Here is a 24,581-nt window from a genome sequence, read left to right as displayed (position 1 = left end):
TAGGTTTTGACGTCACTGACCTAGCCCAGGTCCTATCATCAAGACAAATAAACATACCCAAATTGCTTAAAACCATAATCGGAAAAAAAATTCACTAAATTATATATCATATGGATCAGTAGCATATCGTACAGAGAAAATCTCGCAGCATACGCTTTGACGTCACTAACATTGCAAACAAAACATACTAAACAAACGAAAAACACAAAAACTGCTTAAAACCACGATCGTAAAAATATGCACTAAATATCAACGTAAAAGTTCATACGTAGTAGATGGATTTGCTCGAGTTTAAAACATTAACATTTGACCCAATAAGTTACAAATATATTTAAGGTTAGTGCAAGCTTGAATTTATATGTATGATTTCTACTTTTAGTATATTGGTTCCCACATAGATTTAATCATCATCATCATGCAGGAGGCCTTCTTCGTGTTTCTGTTCTGGTGGTAAGTCAATTGTAATACCCTGCACCACACTGTGGAACAGGGTATTATAAGTTAGTGTTTGCAACACCCAGAAGGAGACGAGATAGACACATGGTGTCTTTGGCAAAAATGCTCAGGGTGGACTCCTGAGTCGATATAGCGATGTCCGTCTGTCTGTGAACACATGTTTGTGATCAAAGTCTAGGTCGCAGTTTTAGTCCAACCGACTTCAAATTTGACACAAGTATGTGTTTTGGGTCAGAATAGCTTCCATATATATATCCATCGTCCGATATGCACTTATATGGGCCCAGAAGCTAGAGTTTTACTCTGATTTGCTTGAAATTTTGCACAAACATAACATGTGAGAGTATAGTCAAGTGTGCCAAATTTGGTTAAAATCGGTTCAGGTATAAATATAGCTCCCATATATATTTTTCGTCCGATATGCACTTCTATGGCCCCAGAAGCCAAAGTTTTACCCTAATTTCCTTGAAATTTTGCACAAACATATAACTTGGCAGCATAGTCACGTTTGCCAAATGTGATTGAAATCGGTTCAGATTTAGATATAGCTCCCACATATATCTTTCGTCCGATATGAACTTATATGGGCTCAGAAGCCAGAGTTTTACCCTGATTTGCTTGAAATTTTGCATAAACATAACGCTTGACAGTATAGTCAAGTGTGATAAATTTGATTGAAATCGGTTCAGATTTAGATATAGCTCCCATACATATCTTTCGACTTATATGGTCCCAAAAGCCTGAGTTTTATCCAAATTTAGTTGAAGTGTTGCACTAGGAGTACAATTAGTAGTGTAGTCAAGTGTGCCAAATTTTATTGAAATCGGTTCAGATTTAGATATAGCTCTCATCAATATCTTTCACCCGATTTACACTCATATGACCACAGTGACCAATCTTTTACTCCGATTTACTTGAAATTTTGCACAGGAAGTAGAATTAACAGATTTAGATATAGCTCCCATATATAGCTTTTGCTCGATTTAACTCACATGACCACAGAGGCCAATTTTCTCCGATTTAATTGAAATTTTGCACAGAGCGTAGAATTACCATTGTAGCTATACCTGCCAAATTTGGTTGAAATCGGTTCAGATTTAGTTCAGATCGTAATCGCGAAATGTTGGGAACAATAAATAAAATATTTAAAAAGACCTCGAGCTTGAAGAAACATTAATTTATAATAACTCCCATATATATGTTTTTCTGATTTGGCAAAAATGATCAAAATATAAACATTTTCCTTGTAAAATCGCCACTGCTTAGTCGAAAACTTGTTAAAATGACTCCAATTTTCCTATACTTCTAATACATATCTATCGACCGATAAATCATAAATACACTTTTGCGAAGTTGCCGCAAACATGGTTCAGATTTAAATGTCTCCAATATTTTTTTACTAACATTGTGGTAGAAACTTCTAGAAAAACTGTCATCCACAATCGAATTACTTGGGTTGTGGTAATACCGATGGCAAGGTATCTTAAAACTTCTTAACACCGTCTCCAAAAAAGGTATGTATAGGTAAGTCTACACATAATTACGAATCGATATGGACTTTTGCACGGTACGTAGAGAGCCAAAATTGAAATATGGGGGTCGCTTATATGGGGGTATAGCCGAAAAAAGTGAACTGCTTTATAGGAAGAATGAACTACCATGCACGAAAATTGAACAAAATTTTTCTCCACATTGTGAGATTTCCACAACGCGTTGCTAAAACCAGGAAAATTTAATGTCCAGTTGTACTTTTTAACTGCAGTTCACGAAATTACATCCTCTCATAGAAGAAAAAATGAACTAAAAGTAAAGAAGAAAATCATTGGCGCCAAATCACCACCATTTTAACCATACAATAGTTCATTCTTACTATTTTTGGGAATCGTACGAAAATCTTCGTTTGCTTTAGTTCATATTAAACTTATGTGTACGGTCATTGAACTTTATACCCACGTTTAGTTCATAAAATTTTTTAGACATACTTAAAAAAAGTAAGATTTCGTTAAGCTGTAGAAAATTTCGAAAAAAATAATAAAATTTAACTGCTAGCACATACTTTTTTCCAATAAAAAAAATAAAAATAAGTTAAATTTAGCGTTAATGTAACTACGGAAATTTGTTTCTGTGTATACAATTATGAACTTGATATAGACTAATTTTTGTGTGATTGGGGATCGATTTATCTGAGGGCTATATATATAACTATAGACCGATACGGACCTAGTTAGACATGGTTGTAAACGGCCATATACTAGCACAATGTACCAAATTTCAACCGACCCGGATGAAATTTGCTCCTCCAAGTGGCTCCAAAACCAAATCTCGGGATCGGTTTATATGGGGGCTATATATGATTATGGACTGATATGGACCACTTTTGGCATGGTTGTTAAATATCATATACTACCACACGCTCACAAAAAATCGCTTCTGTAACATATACTCCCAAACATATTTTGCTTCAAGTGAATGCGTGGCATAAAAGTAGAAAAGAAATAAAAAGGCACTGGTTTAGAATTTGAACCAAAATGTATGGGCTTTATTTAATAAATTATTGTTCGTCAAACAATATTTACCTTCGTAGAAGCGAGAGAGTCTCAAAGAGAATGTCAAAAAGCTTGGATGTCGAAAGGCGGGGGTTGATGACATTTGACGTTAGAAAATGTCCTTATTTTCGTACCGAAAGGCAGAAAAAGGCATAGACAAATCCTAACGGAGGGATTCCACTTGAAAATGATTATATGACTGAACAAAGCTAAAAAAACGGCATTTGAACTTAAACATTGCCGCCCGCCTTGCAACATCCAGCCATGTTGCAAAATTTAAAAATAAGTTAAATAATATTTACATGTTACATAATGAAAGTATACAGGATGTACATTTCAGTTTACAAAAAAGAGCATTTTATTTTAGTTCAATTCTTTTTTTTTCTCTTGTTATGGTGTCCAATTCATGTTTCATTTTTTCCAAAACATATTATTTACAAATGTGCTCGTTAAGCACGCGATCGTAAATGGACTCGTCAAGCCCGATCGTTGTTATTAAAAATTTTTTTAAAAAATTTGACTCGGAAGAGCCGGGTGTCGAGGACTCGTAAAGTCAGAAGGCAGTTGAAGACTACCTTACACCCAAGTGTGATATGGGGTGGCGAAGCCACAAACAATTCTCCTGGAGGAACCCCAGAAGCCGTCGTGAACGGTTTTTTATTGGTTGCTGTTGCAACATTGTCGGCCAGAATGGCAGAATCAGTAGTCGTACTGATGGTATGTTCATCGGCAAGGGGTGCGATGCTAGAATTAATCTCCCGTTCCTCATCCAACATGGGGACGTCGTCCTCAGACTCTGGAAGGGTAGCAGCCATCTTTGCTATGTTTTCTATCTATGAAAATATAGAAAGATTTCGGAACGGAAAACCAAATTAACATAATGGTCAGGGTGACCAGAAACCGTAGGTCGCCTTACAACTTGTAGTCCGATCTATTGCGATTCGAACGCGGCCATCAACCCAAAGATTTTTCACGTAACAAAAACTAGGGAGGACGCGAGCATAACGCGACAGATAGACCTATGTTAACTCCCTAAAAGACAAGGATGTAATCCATTTGAACAAACGACGACCGTTAGTACCCGGATGAACATCGCGAATACGACATAATTTCCACGTAGTGGGGAGTAATAGTTCTCGTCGAGAATGTCGTGGACAAATCAAAAGTAGCATGTAAAGTTACCGCTTTCGTAGAAAAGCAGACAGTTTTGTAAATATAACCGTGATAAATAGCGTACTATAGGACAAGCTCAAACTCATGGCGTGTATTGCCCCTTGACCCAGGCGCATTACCCAAATTATGGTACCCCGTCAATACGTCGTCAACGTACATGCACCTCCGTAGGACGTATGCATAAAGAGGAAACTCATTCTCCGTGCCGTCAGCCAATGGTAAAATATGTCAAAGTCACTGTTTAATTAAATAAAAAGTCCTGGATAGTATTTGCAGAGAATATCGTAGTTGTATTCAATGATGAAAAATCTAGAACGGGTCAACATATATATGTCTGTATACATCTGTGTGATATCGCAATTGTATACGAATTTATACAACCTCCACCTCAAAACGAGGAGAAACAAGTCTGATTGTTGAGTCGGACCGACGTGTAAAAATGTCATTCAAGGCAGTGAAAACCAATCGAAGTTAAATTGTCTTCTCCTCATTCGTAGGCGTAACCTAAACTGGCCCCATATGGTATAACCATATATACCCCCGGACAAAGTCGTGGTGAATCGTCTTAATTCATGGTTTTCACAAGCCGTCCTTGATTTCTGATTTGTCCGGAGAAATAAGTTTTGAGATGAAGAGTATCTTCACTCAGAATCCCGTCGGTTTGTCTTTTCATAATTTTACCCGCAAAGCTTATCTGAATCAGATAAGAGAGGACGTCGGGGAAGCTCTTCTAGTTCCCAAAGTGCGGAGACGTGTCTCGTCAAGACTAGTTCCCTCGGAGAGGTCCACAGTAGTCGTGTAGACTGAAATATTCGAAGAAGGGATAGGACCCGTGACAACCCAGCCGCAGACTGTGTTTTGCGCTAGTAATGATCCCAAAATATTCGTTCTCGTACCGTCCAACAAAATTTTCGGATAAAGATCCGCGCCTAACAGAAGGTCAACAGGACGACAAACAAATAAATTGGGGTCAGCCAAACGTAGATTTGGCATGCTAGACACAATGTCACGATTTAGAGAAAAAGATGGCAGGTTGCCGGAAATGTTCGGGAGAACGTACGCTGTAGTCTCCAGTAGGAGCGACTCGTCTAGTGGGGTACCAATGCAAAGTGAACAAAGTTCTCTCGACGTGATCGAAACACTTTGATTCACACCAGAAATTGTAGCCGAAGTCGAAGACGTACTCAGTCCAAGTCGGTTCCGCAATCCTTCCGTAATAAAGGATGATTCCGAAGCGGGATCTATTAAGGCCCTAGCAGAATACGTGATACCCTGGTGAACGATATTCACCATTGCAGTCCCTAATAATACATTTCCAGTACGTGAAGTATGGAATACCTGTCTACTCGACGACCCAGAAACAATGCCAGTCGACGTAGAAGGTTGATCGGCATCCGGTGATGCCACTTCGGTATTTCGCGTAGCCGGTGCGGAAACGACCGGAGTAGTCCTAGGGCTATTCGACATATCACTATGCAAAAGAGTGTGGTGTCTTCTACCACATCTACCGCAATCATATGCGCTGGGACAATCATTTGTCACATGTCTGCGTGACAGACAATTCATACAACACTGATGGCGCTTAATCACATTCATCCTCTCAGGAACTGAAAGATTATGAAACCTAGAGCATGTTCTGAGGTGATGCTGTCGTCGACAGAGAACGCATAATCTGTCAGGAGAGGACTGGGAGGAACGAGGCGTACTTGTTGGGGAACGAGGTGCTTTCGCCTTCGTGAAATGCGAACGAACTCTTTTGTTGGCCGGAGGCCTGGCGTCAATGTCGCGGATATCCCGAAGACATGTCAATGTCTGGATTCTTTCCGTGAGAAAGAAGTCCAAATCTGACCAAGAAGACAAAGCAGACTTTTCCTTAATACTCTGTTCCCAAAGTGTGACAGTACATTTCGGCAATCTTTGAAGGCATAAAAAGACGAGGATGGGATCCCAATCGTCAGTAGCCACATCGTAGATGGACATTGTCGAAATGCATGTCGAGATACCACGTTGTAACTTCTTCAGTCCTGAACTGGTCTCAGACTCCAAGACTGGCAAATCAAATAATAATTTGAGTTGGTGGTTCACCAAGAGGCGGGTATTATCATAAGTACCCTTTAGCGCCTTCCACGCAAGAGCGAAGCTTCTATGCGTGAGCGGAAATTTCGAAACCACATCGCGAGCTTCACCACTGGTTTTCTTGAGTAAATGACACAATTTTTCAATATCGCTAAGTCGGCTATTGTTAATATATACCGCTGTGAAGAAATCTCTAAATGTTGGCCAATTGAGAAAATCGCCGTCAAAAACATCTATATCACAAGGCGGTAGATTGAGACTATGGGAGGAACTATTGTCTCCCCTAGAGCTAACGGAAGAACTGTGTGAGTCATCGGACCTATGAGAAACATTCAAAAGAGATGTTTGGTCCTCCAACCGAGGCGATTTAGCAGAATGCTTAGATGGTGCACGTAGTGCATCCAATTTACCTTGAATAGACTCCATGACATTCAAGTAACAATTATAAGCCACATCATATTTGCCGTCAGCAGCAGCGGCTGCCTCGGTGGCGTTGCTCTGTGTGGAAACAAAGTCAAGACATTCGTCGAATAAGCCCTTAACCTTTTCCCACAATGACTTAGCCTCGGAACCATGACATTCTAGTCTATAGGCGGTGAGATCATTGTCTCGCAAACTGTGAAACTTCGCTTCAAATCGGACTATTGCGTCAGTTGCTCTTGTGAAGGCAGTAAGTGGTGTAGTAGTCATTATGAAAAAGTACTGGAAAATTTAAAGGGCGAAAAAATTGACACGTGATGTCCAAAACTCTTGAAAAGAGTATAAATCGGTTCAAAAAGCTACTTCGATTTGTCGTCGAACAAATGAAAACGCAGTTATTCCTCTCAGTGTATGCGAAAGTTGTATCGTCAACACACAATATTTTTCGCAGTGTACCGAAAGTACTAAAAATGTGAGTAAGGTAACGTGATTACCACAACAACACAAAAAATGAGATCAGAAAATTTCTCACAGTGTACGGAGTACAACCAATTTTTTACAGTGTATCGTCGATACACCAATTTCCTCACAGTGTATTGGAAATACCAGCTAAAATTAGCTCTGCAAGGTAAATTATAAGTATTTCAACTTTTTGTAAAAATTGGCGAAAAATTTCTCCAAGTGTATGAAAACACGTAAAGTTTCTTCCGGTGTATCGTAAATACACGAAACCCTTTTTCGCGTGGCGAAATATATGCAAAATCTTTATTTGGAAAATATTACAATATTTTTCCAGTGTACCCTGTGTTCCAAAAGATTTTTGCAAGTGTATCGTGAATACAAAAAATATTTTCAGTGTATCGTAGAATACAAAGAATAATTTTTGCGTGGCGAATTATCGAAAAAATTGAAAACTTTATATATTACGAGAGAGTTTCTCTCAGTGTATATATTATCCAAAATTTCTCCCAGTGTACGTAGATACACAAAATTTGTGCAAGTGTATCGTGAATATCACTTGCCAAATGGAAAAATTACAAGACAATGAAAAGTCGTGAACTTTAAATTGTAAAATGTCAACTTGACCGATTGTAGGGTGCACGGACTGTAAGATGCACACTACGAAACAGTAAGGTCCAACAACAACAATAATATAAAAAATAAAAAAGTTTCGTGGAAACTCAAATATGTCAGTATTACGATAATATAATATATAATAAATACTGTTATTTTATTGTTTATATCGACCGACCGTAGGGTACACTACCACGTAACACGAACGATAATAGTAAACGAGCGATATCCGTAGGAATCAACAATAAATACTTTTCTCAATTGAACTTGCAAAAAATTATTTTTATAATTTCGCGCCGTAAGCGACCCACGCTAATAAACCAACGTGTATGCAGTTCGAACGTATGTTGGATGTAACACCTGTGTGCGCACGTATGTATAGCAAGTTGAACGGCAACTGTATAACACTTTACTATTGATGCCTATTGGCAAACCAATGCTTACAACCAATGCAATTGTTTTTGTTTTTTCTATGCCGATCGAAGATCAAAAAACCAAAAGAAAAACATAACAATGTATACGCAAACAAATGACAAAATACAGCGAAAATTAAATGCAACTTTGACGTTGAATATTTGGATGAAAACAAAGTGGAATTAAACGCACTTTTCAACACTTTAATGAGAATGTAACCGGGTATTAAAGACCGACGGATAATTTAATTTTTTTCTCGTAGAGATTTAATGTACAACCGATATAAAATACGAGTTGTAAAGCGACCGTAGGCGAGTGTTTATTTCTGTTTTTATTTATATTCACAGCGAAGGATATGCTCACTTTTTAATTATCACTGAAAGTACATACCTTGGTTGTTGATAATATAATTATATTTATGTGCAATAAATTGAAAATGCCTCGTAGAGGATGGTGATCGTCGATCGTTTGTTGTTGTTGTTGATTGGCGTAGCCTTTGCCTTCGAAGAAGAAATAAAAAACACCGAATTAATACTTTCCAATAATTATCCGGCTCGAAGGACCAATGAATGCGTGGCATAAAAGTAGAAAAGAAATAAAAAGGCACTGGTTTAGAATTTGAACCAAAATGTATGGGCTTTATTTAATAAATTATTGTTCGTCAAACAATATTTACCTTCGTAGAAGCGAGAGAGTCTCAAAGAGAATGTCAAAAAGCTTGGATGTCGAAAGGCGGGGGTTGATGACATTTGACGTTAGAAAATGTCCTTATTTTCGTACCGAAAGGCAGAAAAAGGCATAGACAAATCCTAACGGAGGGATTACACTTGAAAATGATTATATGACTGAACAAAGCTAAAAAAACGGCATTTGAACTTAAACATCAAGCATATACATTTTTGGGTATTGCCCAAACATTTATATGTTTGATCTCTTCCAATATATAATATGTTTGAAAGCATATTGGTCTTAACAATATATGTTTGGGTAGTCTAAGTTCCAAACATTTTGTATTTTTGCATCCAAATTCAATAATGTTATCTTCCAAAAAACAATATGTTATTATGTGACCATATAATATGTTTGGAAGCATTTTGCACCCAAAAATATTATATGCTTAAAAAAATTCTCCAAAACAATATTGTGCTCATAATTTTATTTATTTATTTATATATTTACAATCATAATGAATTATGAAAATAAACAGGTAATATAGTTGCTAACAACATAGGTTTTCGACCAGAATGCTCAAAATTTTGTTTCTGCCCAATTGTATATTCCCCCACATCTTTCTCACTTCCACGAGATTTTTTAGTTCTTAGCACCTTTTTCTGTAATACAAACATTGTAGAAGAAATTAATCAATTTTATGATTTTTTTTTATTTTAATTTTACCTTTTGCCGGACGGGGACTCGAACAGCGGACCACACAGTTTGTAAGGATCAAAGAAGTAGCTGATCAATTGCCCAAGGAAAAATAAAATGTTAATTTTGTAATAACAAACAACAACCACCAACTTAATTCAATATCGCTCCCTGTTAAATAGCGCTCCAAGCTACTAAACACATATATGTTAATAGGCTATTTCTAAATTAATATATGTTTGCATTCAAGCATATTATATTTACAAACATTTTATGTCCCAAACATAATATGTTCTAACATATTAACATATATGTCCCAAACATGTTATGCTAGTTTATGAACATTATATGCTTGCACTCAAAAATATTGTGTTTAAAAATTTGTGTTCCAAACATATAATGTTTATAGCCAAACATATGAAAAACAGTCTTTTTCAACCGTGCACCGATTAAATGCTCAAAAATCCAGTTGTTTGATATGTGAGAGCTCGCATTGTCGTGATGAAGAATGATCCATCTTCGGTTGTTGGTTTTTATGATTTTTTGGAAGATAACTGGCAAACAAATAATTATGTACAACTCATAATCGACTGTTGTGCGTTGTTCTAGTTGTACAATTGCGACATGTTCAGTTTTTCCGAAAAACAGGCAATCATTTGCTTCGAAGTGCTTTTTTTTAGCGAATGACAATTTTTAGGAACATCCGTCACTAACAACTGATTGTGCCAAGTATCACGCCGAAATCTTGTTTCTTTCGGAAGATTGCCGATTTCAACGGATGTACAAGTCAAATGCTTATATCTCGACTTATGTTGATTTACAAACAGTCCGTCTTCTCAACAGAAATTTCTGACTATTAGGAAAACTACAATGTCAAGAACAGGTTGGCAGCTAACAGAGAGCTCTCTTTCCTGAAGATTGAAGAAAATCTACATTGCCAAAATAATGATGTAGGGTATATGAATACTTAATTGTTATTCTCATAAGTATCAATATTCCTTTCATTGAATGCTTAAATGAAAAATATAATACTTTATTCATATTCCATCATTCTTTGAAAATATGCTGTAATATTGAAAAGGACACATGACCGAATCGTAGCAAGAACAACAAAACAAAGTGACAGTATCCATTTTAAGACCAGATTAGTTTTCTATCTATACGTATATGTGCTTCTAGTTGGCGTTATATATATATATTTCTATGTGCATAAATATGTATATAAATAAAATATATTTATATATTAGAGTCAACGGTTAAAATAAAATGAACCAAAGGGTGTCACCAGTATTAGCGAAATGTCCCCTTAAAAAAGCGTCGCCAAAGCAGTTGAGAATACTTTCAAAAATTAAACATTTTTCTTTAAGGGATTTAGCATTTTCTTCGATAAAATTTTAATAGTTCATAATCGTTCAATAATTGTTATTCTGTTTTTAAAGTATTTGAAACAAATAAAGTAAAAATTATTTCTTAAAAATATGAAAAATGCGAGTTATACAAAATTGAATCAAAAAGACCCCTTGGGTAGTTATTTGGGCTTCAAAAGAATAAACACAATATTTTTATCCGTATAAGCCGGTATTAAGTTGATCAATTTTTTTCTAATTCTCTTAAAAGAAATAATATTCTTACATTGGTACCTTAGATCATAAAACTTAGCACAAAGTCTTTTTTTCATTATGTCGTATTTGAGCCAATACATTTAAATATCAATAAGTATACATTTAGTTAGTTTCTTTCATAATAAAATAGTCAATATTTTGGGAATTTCGATTTGGGAAAAAGAAATAGAAAAAAAAAACATTACGTTAGACTACATATATTGTCGATTGTGTCAACACTGGAGGGGAAGTTCTCTTCTATTATTGAATGATGTTCGATTCTATATTTATATATATGTATATATCTATAGCTCAACGATTTGGAAAATTTCAACCAAATCGGTCAACTTTGGTCCAATTTTCAAAAAGTCCGACAAAGGTCCCCCTCCGCGACCAGGTGTCAAAAAATGAGGTACCCTATTTTCACCACATGAACGCCCCCTACGATCTCTGAAAGTTTCAAGTAAATCGGTTCAGCCGTTTCGGAGCCAACTCGGAACATACAAACAAACAAACAAATAAACAAACATAGATTGAATTTTATATATAGATTTTATTTATTTATATAGGCATTTTTTTGAATAAAATACATGTTTTATTAATATATTAAATGTGTGTCAAATTTATTTGGGCAAAGCCCTATAGACTGCAAGACGGTTGGATGGACGCACGTTTCGGAATTACCACATTCCTCATCAGCATTCTCCACTTGCAACAAAACTATCAACCAATTATCAGAATAAATTCGGGCAGTTTACTAAACCCAAAGTGAACCACACTTGAACCTTCCGAAAAAAAGGTTTACGATGGCCGGCCTTTGCCGAAATAAATTTGTACAAACATAACTCATTTCCTTTGCCACTGTCAAATCATCGATTTGGGTGCAGTTGGCTGGGTTTATTTTGAGCGTGCTTCCTCTTACTGAATTCCTTTTGTTTTGTTATTGTTGGCTTATTCTTCAATCATTTTGTTGTTTTTGATTTCAGCTTAAAACTAAACAACAAGTGTAGCTTAACCAACAGAGGAAACGAATGTAGAATTCTACCAACTGTGGCAACCGTGGTGGTAATACAAATTTATTTTCTAGGTTATATACGTTGCATTTTCATGTTGTAAGATAATAAAGTACTAAGAACCATTTTTGTTTTGTAAAATTTGTTTAAATTTAACGAAAAATATAGTAGGGAAAATTGTTTGGGAGTGTATGGGAAAGTAGGGAACTTTTTTGTCCTTATCCGGTAAACCGAACATTTTCTCTGGCAACACTGACTATGAGCTATAGTCAGATTGAGACAAAGCACCCATAAACATGTACCCCTTAATTTTCTTAAATATGCAACTGCGGTTTATCTCCCAGACCTATATCAATGTTACCCCAAAAATGCTTATGATTACTAATTCAGTAAGGGTGGTTTAGGGTATGATATAGTCTGCCCCGCCCGACTTTCAACTTTACTTACTTGTTGGTATAAAAGTTTGAAATTTGGAAGGAATTTAATAACTCTAACAAAAGGAGAACGTGGAGTCCAGTATAAACATACATAAATAATATTATAATATACACATACACGCAAAAAAATAATTCTTTCCTCCCAAACGAAATTTTAGAAAGAGTTCGTTTCTCATTTGCTTTTCGCTGTAAGGAAGTGTATTTGGAAGAAAAGTATATACTTTTTGTGATAAACGTTTATTCTTTTCCAGAATGTAAAAACAATTTCATAAAGACCAACTCAAAAAAAACGTTGTTTTCTTGCTAATGCAATTAGCACATCTTTCTCACATCCACGAGGTTTTTTAGTTATTAACACCTTTTACTGTAATACCAACAATGTAGACGAAATTATAGGATTTTATAAATTTTTTAAATTTTTTTACCTTTCGCCTGGACGGAGAATCGAACCGCGGACCATGCACTTTGTAAGCCAACACACTAACCACTGAGCTATGTACCTGTTATGGTCATCAATAGATAAATATCCATATAAGTTATATTTATATAGCATAGCTTGCGGTGCCCACGAACCGAATAAACAAAGTTTATTTAACAGAAACAAACATTTAGTTTGGCACCGTGGAGCAGTGGTTGCTACGTCCGACTTGCATGACAAGGGTCGTGGGTTTGATCCCTGCTTCGACCAAAGTTTTTTTTTGTTTTTTATTTTGTTACATATATTCCAGATATGTTCGGAAGATTCCGAAAAAATGTTCAACATTGTAGTATATTAAATTTTGAACTGTAAAATGTGTCTTATTGAAGGTTTAAAGTCAGAAAAGAACAGTGTTTGATATAAACGAAATGGACCGTGTTGTTGTTTTAAAAATAATTTTTTTTATTGAAAAAATAAAAATTTTATAAGAAACGAATTTATTTGGTGATAAAAGTTTAAAATTTTCGAAGCAATTCAAAAAACTCTAACAAACGAAAAACGTTTTCGGTACACGTTTTCCAAACGTTTTTTTTTTTGTTCTTTGCGGGTACATTTATTTAGGCGTGAACAGTTGTTTACTAGCATTTAACACAATTTTAAATGCATTTAAAACTTATCGTGTTTTGTACTTAATTTCATGTTTACCTTTAAGGACGGTATTATAATAATAATTCATTTTAAAGAAAATAAACTTTTTCAATTGTTTTAGCTGCAAAACTCGAACTTAATGCCCCCTTTTATATTTGAAGGTGTCCATCAACTCCTCTTGGACTACTTATTAATAAAGAGGAATTAAACTTTGTTTTTATACATTTTACTGTCTAATTTTTCACTATTTCCTCCTTTTTTCATTTTACTGTCTCAATTCTAAAAATAGTATAGTGCCCTTTCGTTATTTTTATGAAGATCCCTTTGTAATTTTTGTGTATTTTCCACCGTTCTTTTAATTTCCTTTGCCTGAACATTTTGACTTTGCCCATAATGCCAAAATGATAAACAAAACAATTGTCTACACATACATAATGCGCTTTAAAGACTATCAGTTATTCCGGACGACAGTACTCGTTTCGAACATATCCCATATATTGTGCACATTATAAGTTAAGTCCGACGGCATAATCGATACTGCTACATGTTTATGGGATCGATAATAAGAAGGAAAAGTCTGAGACCCATCGTTTAGTATACCGATCATCTTAGAATTAAATTCTGAGTCGATTTGGCAAAAAGTTTTACATTGGCTCAAAGACAATCGCTATTGATTTTGAAAAAAATCGGTTCAGATTTAGATATAGCTGCCATATATATTTATCACCGATCTGGTCATAATTGACGTATTTATCAACGTATTTTATCAAAATTTCGGGCAGCCAAATATTTTGAGACTTTCGTAAGATATGCAAAATATCAGCCAAATCGGTTCAGATTTAGATATAGCTCCCATATATATCTTTCGTCCGATTTGAACTAATATGGCAAAAAAAAACCAGAGTTTTGTCCTCATTTGCTTCAAATTTTGCACAAGGAGTATGTTTAAGTGTATCATTCGGTGTGCTAAAATTTGTTTAAAATCAGTTCAGACTTAGATATAGCTCCCATATATATCTTTCGCCCGATTTAGACTCATATGGCTTCAAAAGCTAGAGGTTTGCCCTGATTTGCTTCAAGTTTTGCTCAAGGAGTATGTTGAATAGTATCATTAAGCGTGTCAAATTTGGTTTAAATATGACATATGACCACAGAGGCCAAAATTATTCTCCCATTTACGTTTCTTGTTGAGATAGCAGGATTATTATTCTAACTCTACATGTCAAATTTGGTTAAAATCGGTTCGTATTTAGATATAGCTCCCATATATATGTACGCCAAAGTAGGGTAAATGGTAGGGGATGGTAGAATGTTTCATATTTTATACCCATTTTCAATGGGAGTTTCCTCCAATTGACACGATAGATTCCACAGAGAATACATTTAATATGCTATTTAAGTGTGCCATCTTGGTCTAATATGGCCAAAATACCCACATTTTACACAAAATTCTGTGATGATTTCCCCATATCGTAGTCATATTCTACACACTGTAATGCCAAACTTTCCGCAGAATGGTACAATTTTAAATAAAGCTCCGACATGTGGAATTATCGTCCGAATTGGCCAAATAATATATCACAACGCACACTTGACATTTCTTGGCGAGATTTAACCAATATACTTGTAAAATCGCCACTGCTGAGTAGCAAAAATTGTAAATATTACTCAAATTGTCCTATATCTCGAATACATATGTATAGCCCGATAAATCATAAATGCTCTTTTGTACAATTGCATCAAAATTGCTATAGCTTTATATTTCCCATATTTTCTTACTAACAATGTCTTTCATCCCATGGTGTTAGCCGATTTAATCTTTAATTCTAGCGCTTTTGTAGAAGTACAAAAAATTGTCTCCAACTCGTTTCAGATATAAATCAGCTATGGTAACACGAATTTTGGTCCACATAATGGTGAATGTAATATAGTCGGACCCGCCCGACTTTAGACTTTACTTACTTGTTAATGATAAAAATTATCACCGATAATCGTCTTCGTATTGCCTTTCATATAGAATGGGCTACTACCATTCAAGTATATCGTGAATGATCTTATGAGAGTATCAATTTCAAATGTGGATATTTTTGAGCATGAAAGAAGAAAATAAAATTCGACTTAGAAATTTAGTAAAAAAATAAATCGCTACTTTGGTTTGGACAAGGCCAAAAGATAGGATTGAAATAACTCTGTATCAGGGATCAACTTGTGTTTCCTCATATAGACCTGTATAATTTTGACCCTTGCCATTCACTGATCCATTTAAACTCATAATAATTTACTCAAAATTAGTAACACCTCATCATGGAATTGCCATTCCTGCTCAATTCCTCCAATAATTTCGCTTAGTACTGCCTGTTTTTTGTGTGGTTTTACTCATCTCCAATGATTTTGGAAGACTTTATGAAAGATTGTTCACATACACTTTAATGGCTCAGTAAATCTTGTTAACAATGACAATCAATTAATTAATTTTGAGTTGTTATTCACGAACATTGATAGACTTATTGTTTGTTATTTATGTTCAATAATTTTCAAAAAATTAAAAATTTTATCACTAATTTAAAATACAAATATTTTATATATTTTATTTGTTATTTCTTATATTATTTTAGTACATTATTTTTTAACAATCTCTCCATATACCACAACAACACGACTCCATCTAAAAAACAACCCACGCGCAAACATATGGATTACATCGATGACAGGTATCGATTACAGGTAGTTAAAAGAAATATAGGAAAATTTCCTATATTCTAACAAGTGTGGTTCCTTAAGTTTTGAAATGATTGAATACTCATAGTACGAATGAACTAAAATATTTTTCTATGCTTTCTATAATAAAGGAAGTCAGAATTATAATTTTATAAGAAATTTTACTAAATTCGAGGAAACTTGGTTTTAGTTCGGTTATTGTTTATTTTTACGAATAACAAAGCATCAGTGAAAAAAATTTTCTTGTTCAGTAGTAAATTCTTATACTCCGTGAAGAAAACAGTATTAGTAAAATTCCATGCCATATTCTAGTTAATGAACTATTCCTATACTGCTTTCAGTTTGGGATTTTTTTACTAAAAAAAGTAAATTTTATTATTTCACACAAAATTTTAACTGAAATGGCTAAACTAAATTGATGAACATTTTTTCCTTTAGTTTCGTAGGCACTTTTTTCTGTTTGAAATGTTTCTTTTTCTTTTTTAATCAACAAGGTTAAAAACAAGTATTATATTTAATATCGTCAACAATCTCCTTCACAACCTAATATCGAAAAATATAAATGTGTACGTGTTAGAGTATTTTTAAGACATTGCTGCTGTGAAAAGCATTTAGACCAAAACTGGAGATATATGAGCGCAACGCCAACAATTTAATGGCGTGTGGATAGACGGACACCAATGCAGCACATGCCGGATATAACAAAAGAATGGACACATGCAGCCACTACGACAATGAGATTATGTCACTACACACAAACGAGTATCCTTCCACAAACAGATATACTATCACACACACACACACTCACTCACAAACATCCTCAAATTATTTTATACATAAAGAGATAATAAGCAGCCTGAGACCAAGGAAGCCAAGCCGAAAATAAAGGAGTATCCACAAATAATGGACAACTATCAAAAAGCGACATATACAAATACACACATTAACAATTTGGCAGCAAAAATAATAGAAGTGCTTTCGCATCCACTACGGCATGATGATGAGTACATGACCCCATCCATTCGTCCCCAAAGTCACTAGCTTTGAATTTTATACGTCTGAGACGCTGTTGGTCTAATCACTGGGGAATCTCTTAAATATAAAATTAGAACAGTGATGCCACTGGACGGCCCGAATCGGTCCAGCCTAGCCAAATGTTGCAATAGCATAATAATTTAATGCAGTAAATTGTTGCAAATGTGTATTCTTAAGTGCGTTCTTATAAATTCACAAATAAATCTCTTCTTGTGGAAATTGAGTAAAGCATACAAGCATACATTTCTAAAGGGATATTTTCCTTTAGAGATTTACTTTAAGAAGACATCTACTGGGTGAGTGAATAAATTTAAATTGTGCAATTTATTTTGACATACAATTTAATAGATTACACCGAGGCACATCATTGTTAGCTTCATTTTTATTCGACAATAGTAAACATTTCGAAAATTGTTCCTCTTACGTATTATTTCATATTGAAAAACCTAACGAAGTTTTGTTTAAGTTATTAAACAAGCATTTAATCGAGTCTGTCACGAAGGTTTATTATTTAAAATAAAGAATATTGTTTCAATGCCATATTACTTCCAGACAGAGAAGGAATCTGATCACCTCCTAGAGAAAAATGTCAATTTTGTATAGGGAATATGGAAAACGTTTGTATCAACAATGTTGTTTTCTCGCCACCCATAAAATAGTAGCCGATACATAATGTCCGAGGAAATAACACGTTTGCGACAAACATGTTACATGGTCACGTCCAAAAATAACATTTTGCTCTGGGAGGTGATATATGTTTGGACGTATATTATCCCAAACAAGATTGTGCTCTTAGGGAATTTTTAAATTATTTGTCGCAAGACGTGTAAAAACATTAACATTTTCCCACCAACAACGATAATCTTTTAAAAATACATTGTTTTTAAATCCTAAAAAATATTTTTTTTTCAACCCACACAATAACTTATTTATGAGTGAATTATTTTTTAGTAGCGTTTAAACACTATTTTGATTGCATTCAAAATGTATAGCACATATTAATAAGAAACTTAATATTAAGAAAAACACACAAAAACTGCGTACAAATTTCTACTAAAGATCGGATGAGATTTACTCTTCCATAAGGCAAATTTGGGGATCTGTTTATATCGGGCGATATATAATTATGGACCGATATGTACCAATTTTGCATTGTTATTACACAGAAAAAAATATCACCAAAATATTTCCAATTAAAAAGTTAATTGAAGTTGAAAAAAATTTCAATTAATAAATTAATTGATACAATTAACTTTTTAATCAAGATAGAAATATTAAGTCAATTAAGTCGATGATTGAAAATTTAAAAATTTTTAATTAAAACATTAATTGATACAATTAACTTTATAATCAAATTCGGAAGACTAACGGCCATTTTCATGTAGCTCTGTTAGGCTTTAACTGCCAGTTAACAGAAAGAAAACTGGAAATATCTTTTCTCCGGTTAACTTTAACTGAAAAATTTTCAGCAGTTAATTTTCTAACTGGCATATGGAATATATACGCAAGATGACAGATATGTAGATATCATGGTTTAAAAGTTCGTTAGCTAACGTAGCATTAACGGAGCTTCATGAAAATGGGGGTAAGTCAGTTAAAGAAAGTTATGAATATTTTTTAATTTTTAATTAAAACTGTATTTCAAACAATCAATTGTTAATCCAAATAAAAACCAATTGAGAAAATAATTGAAAATAGTTACATTTCTTAATTAAAAAATTAATTGAGTTTTGCAATCAACATCAATTAAATTTTTAATTGAATCAATTAAAAAATTAATTGAAATTTGCTAATGAAATCAATTAATATTTTAATCAAAATTTTTTTCTATGACCAATTAAAAGTCAATTAAGTCGATGATTGAAAATTTAAAAATTTTTAATTAAAACATTAATTGATACAATTAACTTTTTAATCAAATTCGGAAGACTAAGTCAGTTAAAGAAAGTGATGAATATTTTTTAATTTTTAATTAAAACTGTATTTCAAACAATCAATTGTTAATCCAAATAAAAACCAATTGAGAAAATAATTGAAAATAGTTACATTTCTTAATTAAAAAATTAATTGAGTTTTGCAATCAACATCAATTAAATTTTTAATTGAATCAATTAAAAAATTAATTGAAATTTGCTAATGAAATCAATTAATATTTTAATCAAGATTTTTTTCTATGACCAATTAAAACTGTGATTGATACTATCATTTTCGTGATTGAAGACATTTCAATTAAAAAATTAATTGGATCAATTAATTTCGTGATTGAATCCGAAAAATTTTTTTTTGTGTGTAGAGGGCATATAGTAACATCACATCCCAAATTTCAACTGGATCTGATGAAAATTGCTCTTCCATGAGCCTCCACAAGACAAATTTGGGGGTCGGTTTATATAGGGGCTATACCTAACAGTGGTCCTATATACCAAGGTTAATATCGATAACTTGTTTTTTTTTTCGGAAGTTAGCGTGATTTCCACCGAGGGACATCGCTACATCGATTCAGAATTTTACCACGATCCAGAATATATACTTTAGGAGATTTGAGACCAATATTTCAATGTGTTAAACACTGAATGACAGATTTAGTATAGCCCCATCCTATGGTGGAGTGTATAAAACTTAATTTTATTATTGTCTTCATTTCTTAACGTGTCGGCAAATCTCCCTTGGTCTCAATTTTAATAAATAATAACTAAATCTAAATATAGGCTCTATAATTTACAGATCTCATTTACAGAATTTTTTCTCTTTTTTTTTGCGACATAATAAAAACTATTCACATAAACTTTTGTTTAAAAAAAATAAATTAGATTGCTAAATCTTCAAAATAAACCTCAACCCATAGTTAAAGCTTTTTATACCCTCCACCGTAATGTGGGCTCTCTCACATCGAAATATTGGTCTCAGATCCCAGAAAGTGCATATATATTGTGGGTAGTGGTAATATTCTGATTCGATCTAGTGATATCCCTCTCTTGAAATCACGCAAACTTCCGAGCGAAACAAGCGATCCTCTTGAAACTTCTCACAAGTTGTTATTGATGTATGTCGGATGGTATTGCAAATGGACCATATCGGACGACTTTTAGAACCCATATAAACCGACACCCAGATTTGCCTCGCTGAGCCCCCTGGAGGAGCTGCATCCGAACTGGTAAATGCTCTTTAACAGCCATGCAAAAATATGTCTATAATTATATAGCTCGCATATGAACCGAACGCCGACCTCCGGAATCACTTTCAAGAGCAGCGTTGCCAATTTAGCTTTTTTCCCGCTAGATTTGGCTTTTTTTGAAGACGTTTAGCGGGAAAAAAAATGCATTTAGCTTTTAGCTTTTTTTCATGCCCCTTTTAGCTATTTTTGGCTTTTTTTATTTTCGACATGTTCCTATTGAAATATGGATAAAACTTCGTTTTTATCTAAGCCTTGCTGTCAGAATAAGGTTTTCCACATATTTCAATTCCTTATAAAGGGTGATTCTTTTGAGGTGAGGATTTTCATGCATTAGTATTTGACAGATCACGTGGGATTTCAGACATGGTGTCAAAGAGAAAGATGCTCAGTATGCTTTGACATTTCATCATGAATAGACTTACTAACGAGCAACGCTTGCAAATCATTGAATTTTATTACCAAAATCAGTGGCAGAAAATCCGCTTTTTTATCGACAAATTTTGTTCAGCGATGAGGCTCATTTCTGGTTGAATGGCTACGTAAATAAGCAAAATTGCCGCATTTGGAGTGAAGAGCAACCAGAAGCCGTTCAAGAACTGCCCATGCATCCCGAAAAATGCACTGTTTGGTGTGGTTTGTACGCTGGTGGAATCATTGGACCGTATTTTTTCAAAGATGCTGTTGGACGCAACGTTACGGTGAATGGCGATCGCTATCGTTCGATGCTAACAAACTTTTTGTTGCCAAAAATGGAAGAACTGAACTTGGTTGACATGTGGTTTCAACAAGATGGCGCTACATGCCACACAGCTCGCGATTCTATGGCCATTTTGAGGGAAAACTTCGGAGAACAATTCATCTCAAGAAATGGACCGGTAAGTTGGCCACCAAGATCATGCGATTTGACGCCTTTAGACTATTTTTTGTGGGGCTACGTCAAGTCTAAAGTCTACAGAAATAAGCCAGCAACTATTCCAGCTTTGGAAGACAACATTTCCGAAGAAATTCGGGCTATTCCGGCCGAAATGCTCGAAAAAGTTGCCCAAAATTGGACTTTCCGAATGGACCACCTAAGACGCAGCCGCGGTCAACATTTAAATGAAATTATCTTCAAAAAGTAAATGTCATGGACCAATCTAACGTTTCAAATAAAGAACCGATGAGATTTTGCAAATTTTATGCGTTTTTAAAAAAAAAAAAGTTATCAAGCTCTTAACAAATCACCCTTTATAAACTGTCAGTAAATTATTAGGAATATTAGCATTTGACTCGTTTATTATGATATAACTAAATTAAAATAGTAGATGTGAATTGCTTTGTACATTGAAAAAATATTGTTGTGAGGCCAAAGATTTCATTTCCTTAAACTACGAACGCGAATTTTGGTTATAATAGCATTTGTGAATTTCTCTTATATAAACTGTTTTCCTTTTCCAATAGCCGATAAATTCTTTTTGTCCTTATAGTTAAGTGATTCAACTTAAAAATGGGTATCTTTTCATGAAAGAAGGCTAGGATCAAGTCTAAAAAATTCTTAAAATTAATGAAATAGTCTTTAAATTTGTGGAGTTTTTGTATCTTGACCACAAACCAAAATAGCGTTCAAAAATAGAAGAGGTTTTTCAACATTTTATTTTAAAAACGTATACATAGAATAATTTCTACTTAAAGTCGAGTCTGAATTTGGAAATTTAAGTTGTCGTTAGCACGTTTTTAAAGCACTGTGATAGCTCATGAAGAAAAAGCTGAAAAAAACGAATATTTAAATTCAAATTTGACTCGGAATCAATACCAAAATCATTAGTGTACAAAATCTTTGGAACCGAATATAGAAATAATTAAAGAAATAAAGTTTTGAATGTGGTATTATTTTTTTAACATCAAAAAATGCAATGAAAAAATTGGATCATTGGATAGGATCAAAACAAATCTGCTATATATTAATGGAATGGATTTACATTTACGAAAATTGGACAACAATAGGTTTGTATGGGAAATTTTCGAATAAAACTTATTCAATATAAACTTGCAAGACAGTTAGAATGGGTTTTATTCTCTTGGGTAAAATTAGGAGAAGTGTTCACGTTCACGAATTTATCATTAATTCAGTTAAAACGAAATATACTGATATTTTCTAATGCAGTTCTATGTGACATTATGCAATATATCGCACATTGGACTTGTTGATGATTCACCAGCTGGCAATTGCAAGTTTACTGGGAAAAATGTTTTTACTAGGAAATATAAACGAAGGACTTCCAGTAAAAATTTGTGATAGTAATCAAAATGTATCGAGTACGCAAACAGAGCTAATATGACTTAAATTTTCTTACAGTCTCACAGAAATTGAATTAAAATGAATACAATTAAAATAATATGCATTTTAAGTGAAATAAAGCCTTCAAGTTTGTTAAATTTCAATCAAAAATGTGACTTTTGATACAAAAAATTTTAGCTTTTTTTCTAGCTATTTTTTAAAATTTTTTAGCTTTTTTTGGCTAGTTTTTTGGACAAATCTAGCGGTTTTTTGTGAAACAATTCTGGCAACGCTGTTCAAGAGCAAATTTCATCCGATCCGGTAACAATTATTTAAAACTTTGTCCACAACGGTCCATAATTATATATAGCCCCCATATAAACCGATCCCCATATTAGTCTTACGGGGAATCTTGTAAGAGCAAATTACATCCGATCCGGTTGAAAGTTGGTACGTGATATTAGTATATAGTCCAGAGCTTCCCAACCCAATTTGCTTCGCGCCCCGCCAAAAAATTTATCAATTTCGTTACGCCCCCTCAACCTAAAACAAATTTTGTTTACCCACACAAACAGAAATAAATATTAACAAAAGCTGAAAATATGATTAACAATAATTAATAAAATAACTAAAAATAAAAATGTTAATGAATATTAAAATAAAAGAGTTTATCAATTAGAGGGAAATTTGGCAATTGTTCCTTTCATTAGCTAGATTTTTAATATTTTTATACTATTACTGATAAAGTACGCCGGAAATCAGTTTCAACATGAAGGCAAGATATTTTAACTTTATGTCTAAAAGTGACGAAAATGGTTTCAAAATTTTTAAAATGTGTGAATACAAAAGTGGGTACTGGTCCTGATATTTATACCCTAAACCACATAGTGGTTAGGGTATAATAAGTTTGATCTGCCAAAAAATGTGCCTACCAGAAATATTGATTTTAGACCCCATAAAATATGTACCGATCGACTCAGAATCACCTCCTGAGTCGATATAGCGTATGGTGTCCGTTCCTTACACCCAAATATGGGTGTAAGGAATTCAACTTTTCTTTGGAAAACGTATCTCATAAAATTTGTACCTGAAACAATTAGAGAAATAATGAAGTATTCTAAATAAACTCATAAAACTGTGTTGTTATCGATGTGAAAGATATAATAAAATAAATATTTTAGTTGAAAGAAAGCCAAAGTTTTAATATAAAACTTACCAATTCTCTATTAAATTGTACGCTGAGGGGAAATATAAAAAGTTGTCCAAATTTATTTGGGTTACTCTGAAATTAAATATTTATTTTTTACATTAAATAAAATTATTAAATAGGTTTTCAAAAAATCTAATGAAAACAAGTATATACGGCCGTAAGTTCGGCCAGGCCGAATCTTATGTACCCTCCACCATGGATTGCGTAGGAACTTCTACTAAAGGCTGTCATCCACAATCGAATTACTTGGGTTGCGATAACACTTGCCGATGGCAAGGTATCGTAAAACTTTTTAACACTGTCTTCTAAATTGTAAGTTAGCCCATACGGGGTATATATTAAACAAAAAAAGGCCGATTAAATATGTATATAATATAGTTTGACAAAATTTTCTATAGAAATGAAAACTTGACAACATTTTCTATAGAAATAAAATTTTGACAAAATTTTCTATAGAAATAAAAACTTGACAAAATTTTCTATAGAAATAAAATGTTGACAAAATTTTCTATGGAAGTAAAATGTTGACAAAATTTTGTATAGAA

At 33.8% G+C, this 24,581-nt stretch overlaps 1 protein-coding gene across 1 annotated transcript; it reads right to left on the bottom strand.

The window, feature by feature from the left end:
* Positions 1–3,189: 3,189 nt before the first annotated feature.
* Positions 3,190–8,908, bottom strand: LOC142227832 (uncharacterized). Its single transcript, XM_075298132.1, has 3 exons — positions 8,836–8,908; positions 8,550–8,659; positions 3,190–3,835 (listed from the first exon to the last, which is right to left on the bottom strand). The coding sequence occupies exons 1-3, from the start codon at positions 8,906–8,908 to the stop codon at positions 3,479–3,481; spliced, it is 540 nt and encodes a 179-aa protein (XP_075154247.1). The 3' UTR covers positions 3,190–3,478.
* Positions 8,909–24,581: the final 15,673 nt, after the last annotated feature.

The sequence above is a fragment of the Haematobia irritans genome, chromosome 1 (assembly GCF_050003625.1).
Source record: "Haematobia irritans isolate KBUSLIRL chromosome 1, ASM5000362v1, whole genome shotgun sequence".
NCBI classification, from domain to species: Eukaryota; Metazoa; Arthropoda; class Insecta; order Diptera; family Muscidae; genus Haematobia; species Haematobia irritans.
This window is presented reverse-complemented; position numbering and strand designations above follow the sequence as displayed.

Bases quoted from the DNA above. Each gene is read 5' to 3' on its own strand.
- LOC142227832 (XM_075298132.1), bottom strand. From the start codon at position 8,908: ATGTCATCAACCCCCGCCTTTCGACATCCAAGCTTTTTGACATTCTCT. The intron at 8,660-8,835 runs GTAAATATTGTT...TCTTCTTCGAAG, and splicing joins ACTCTCTCGCTTCTACGAAG to GCAAAGGCTACGCCAATCAA. The intron at 3,836-8,549 runs GTATGTACTTTC...ATATTTTCATAG, and splicing joins TTATATTATCAACAACCAAG to ATAGAAAACATAGCAAAGAT.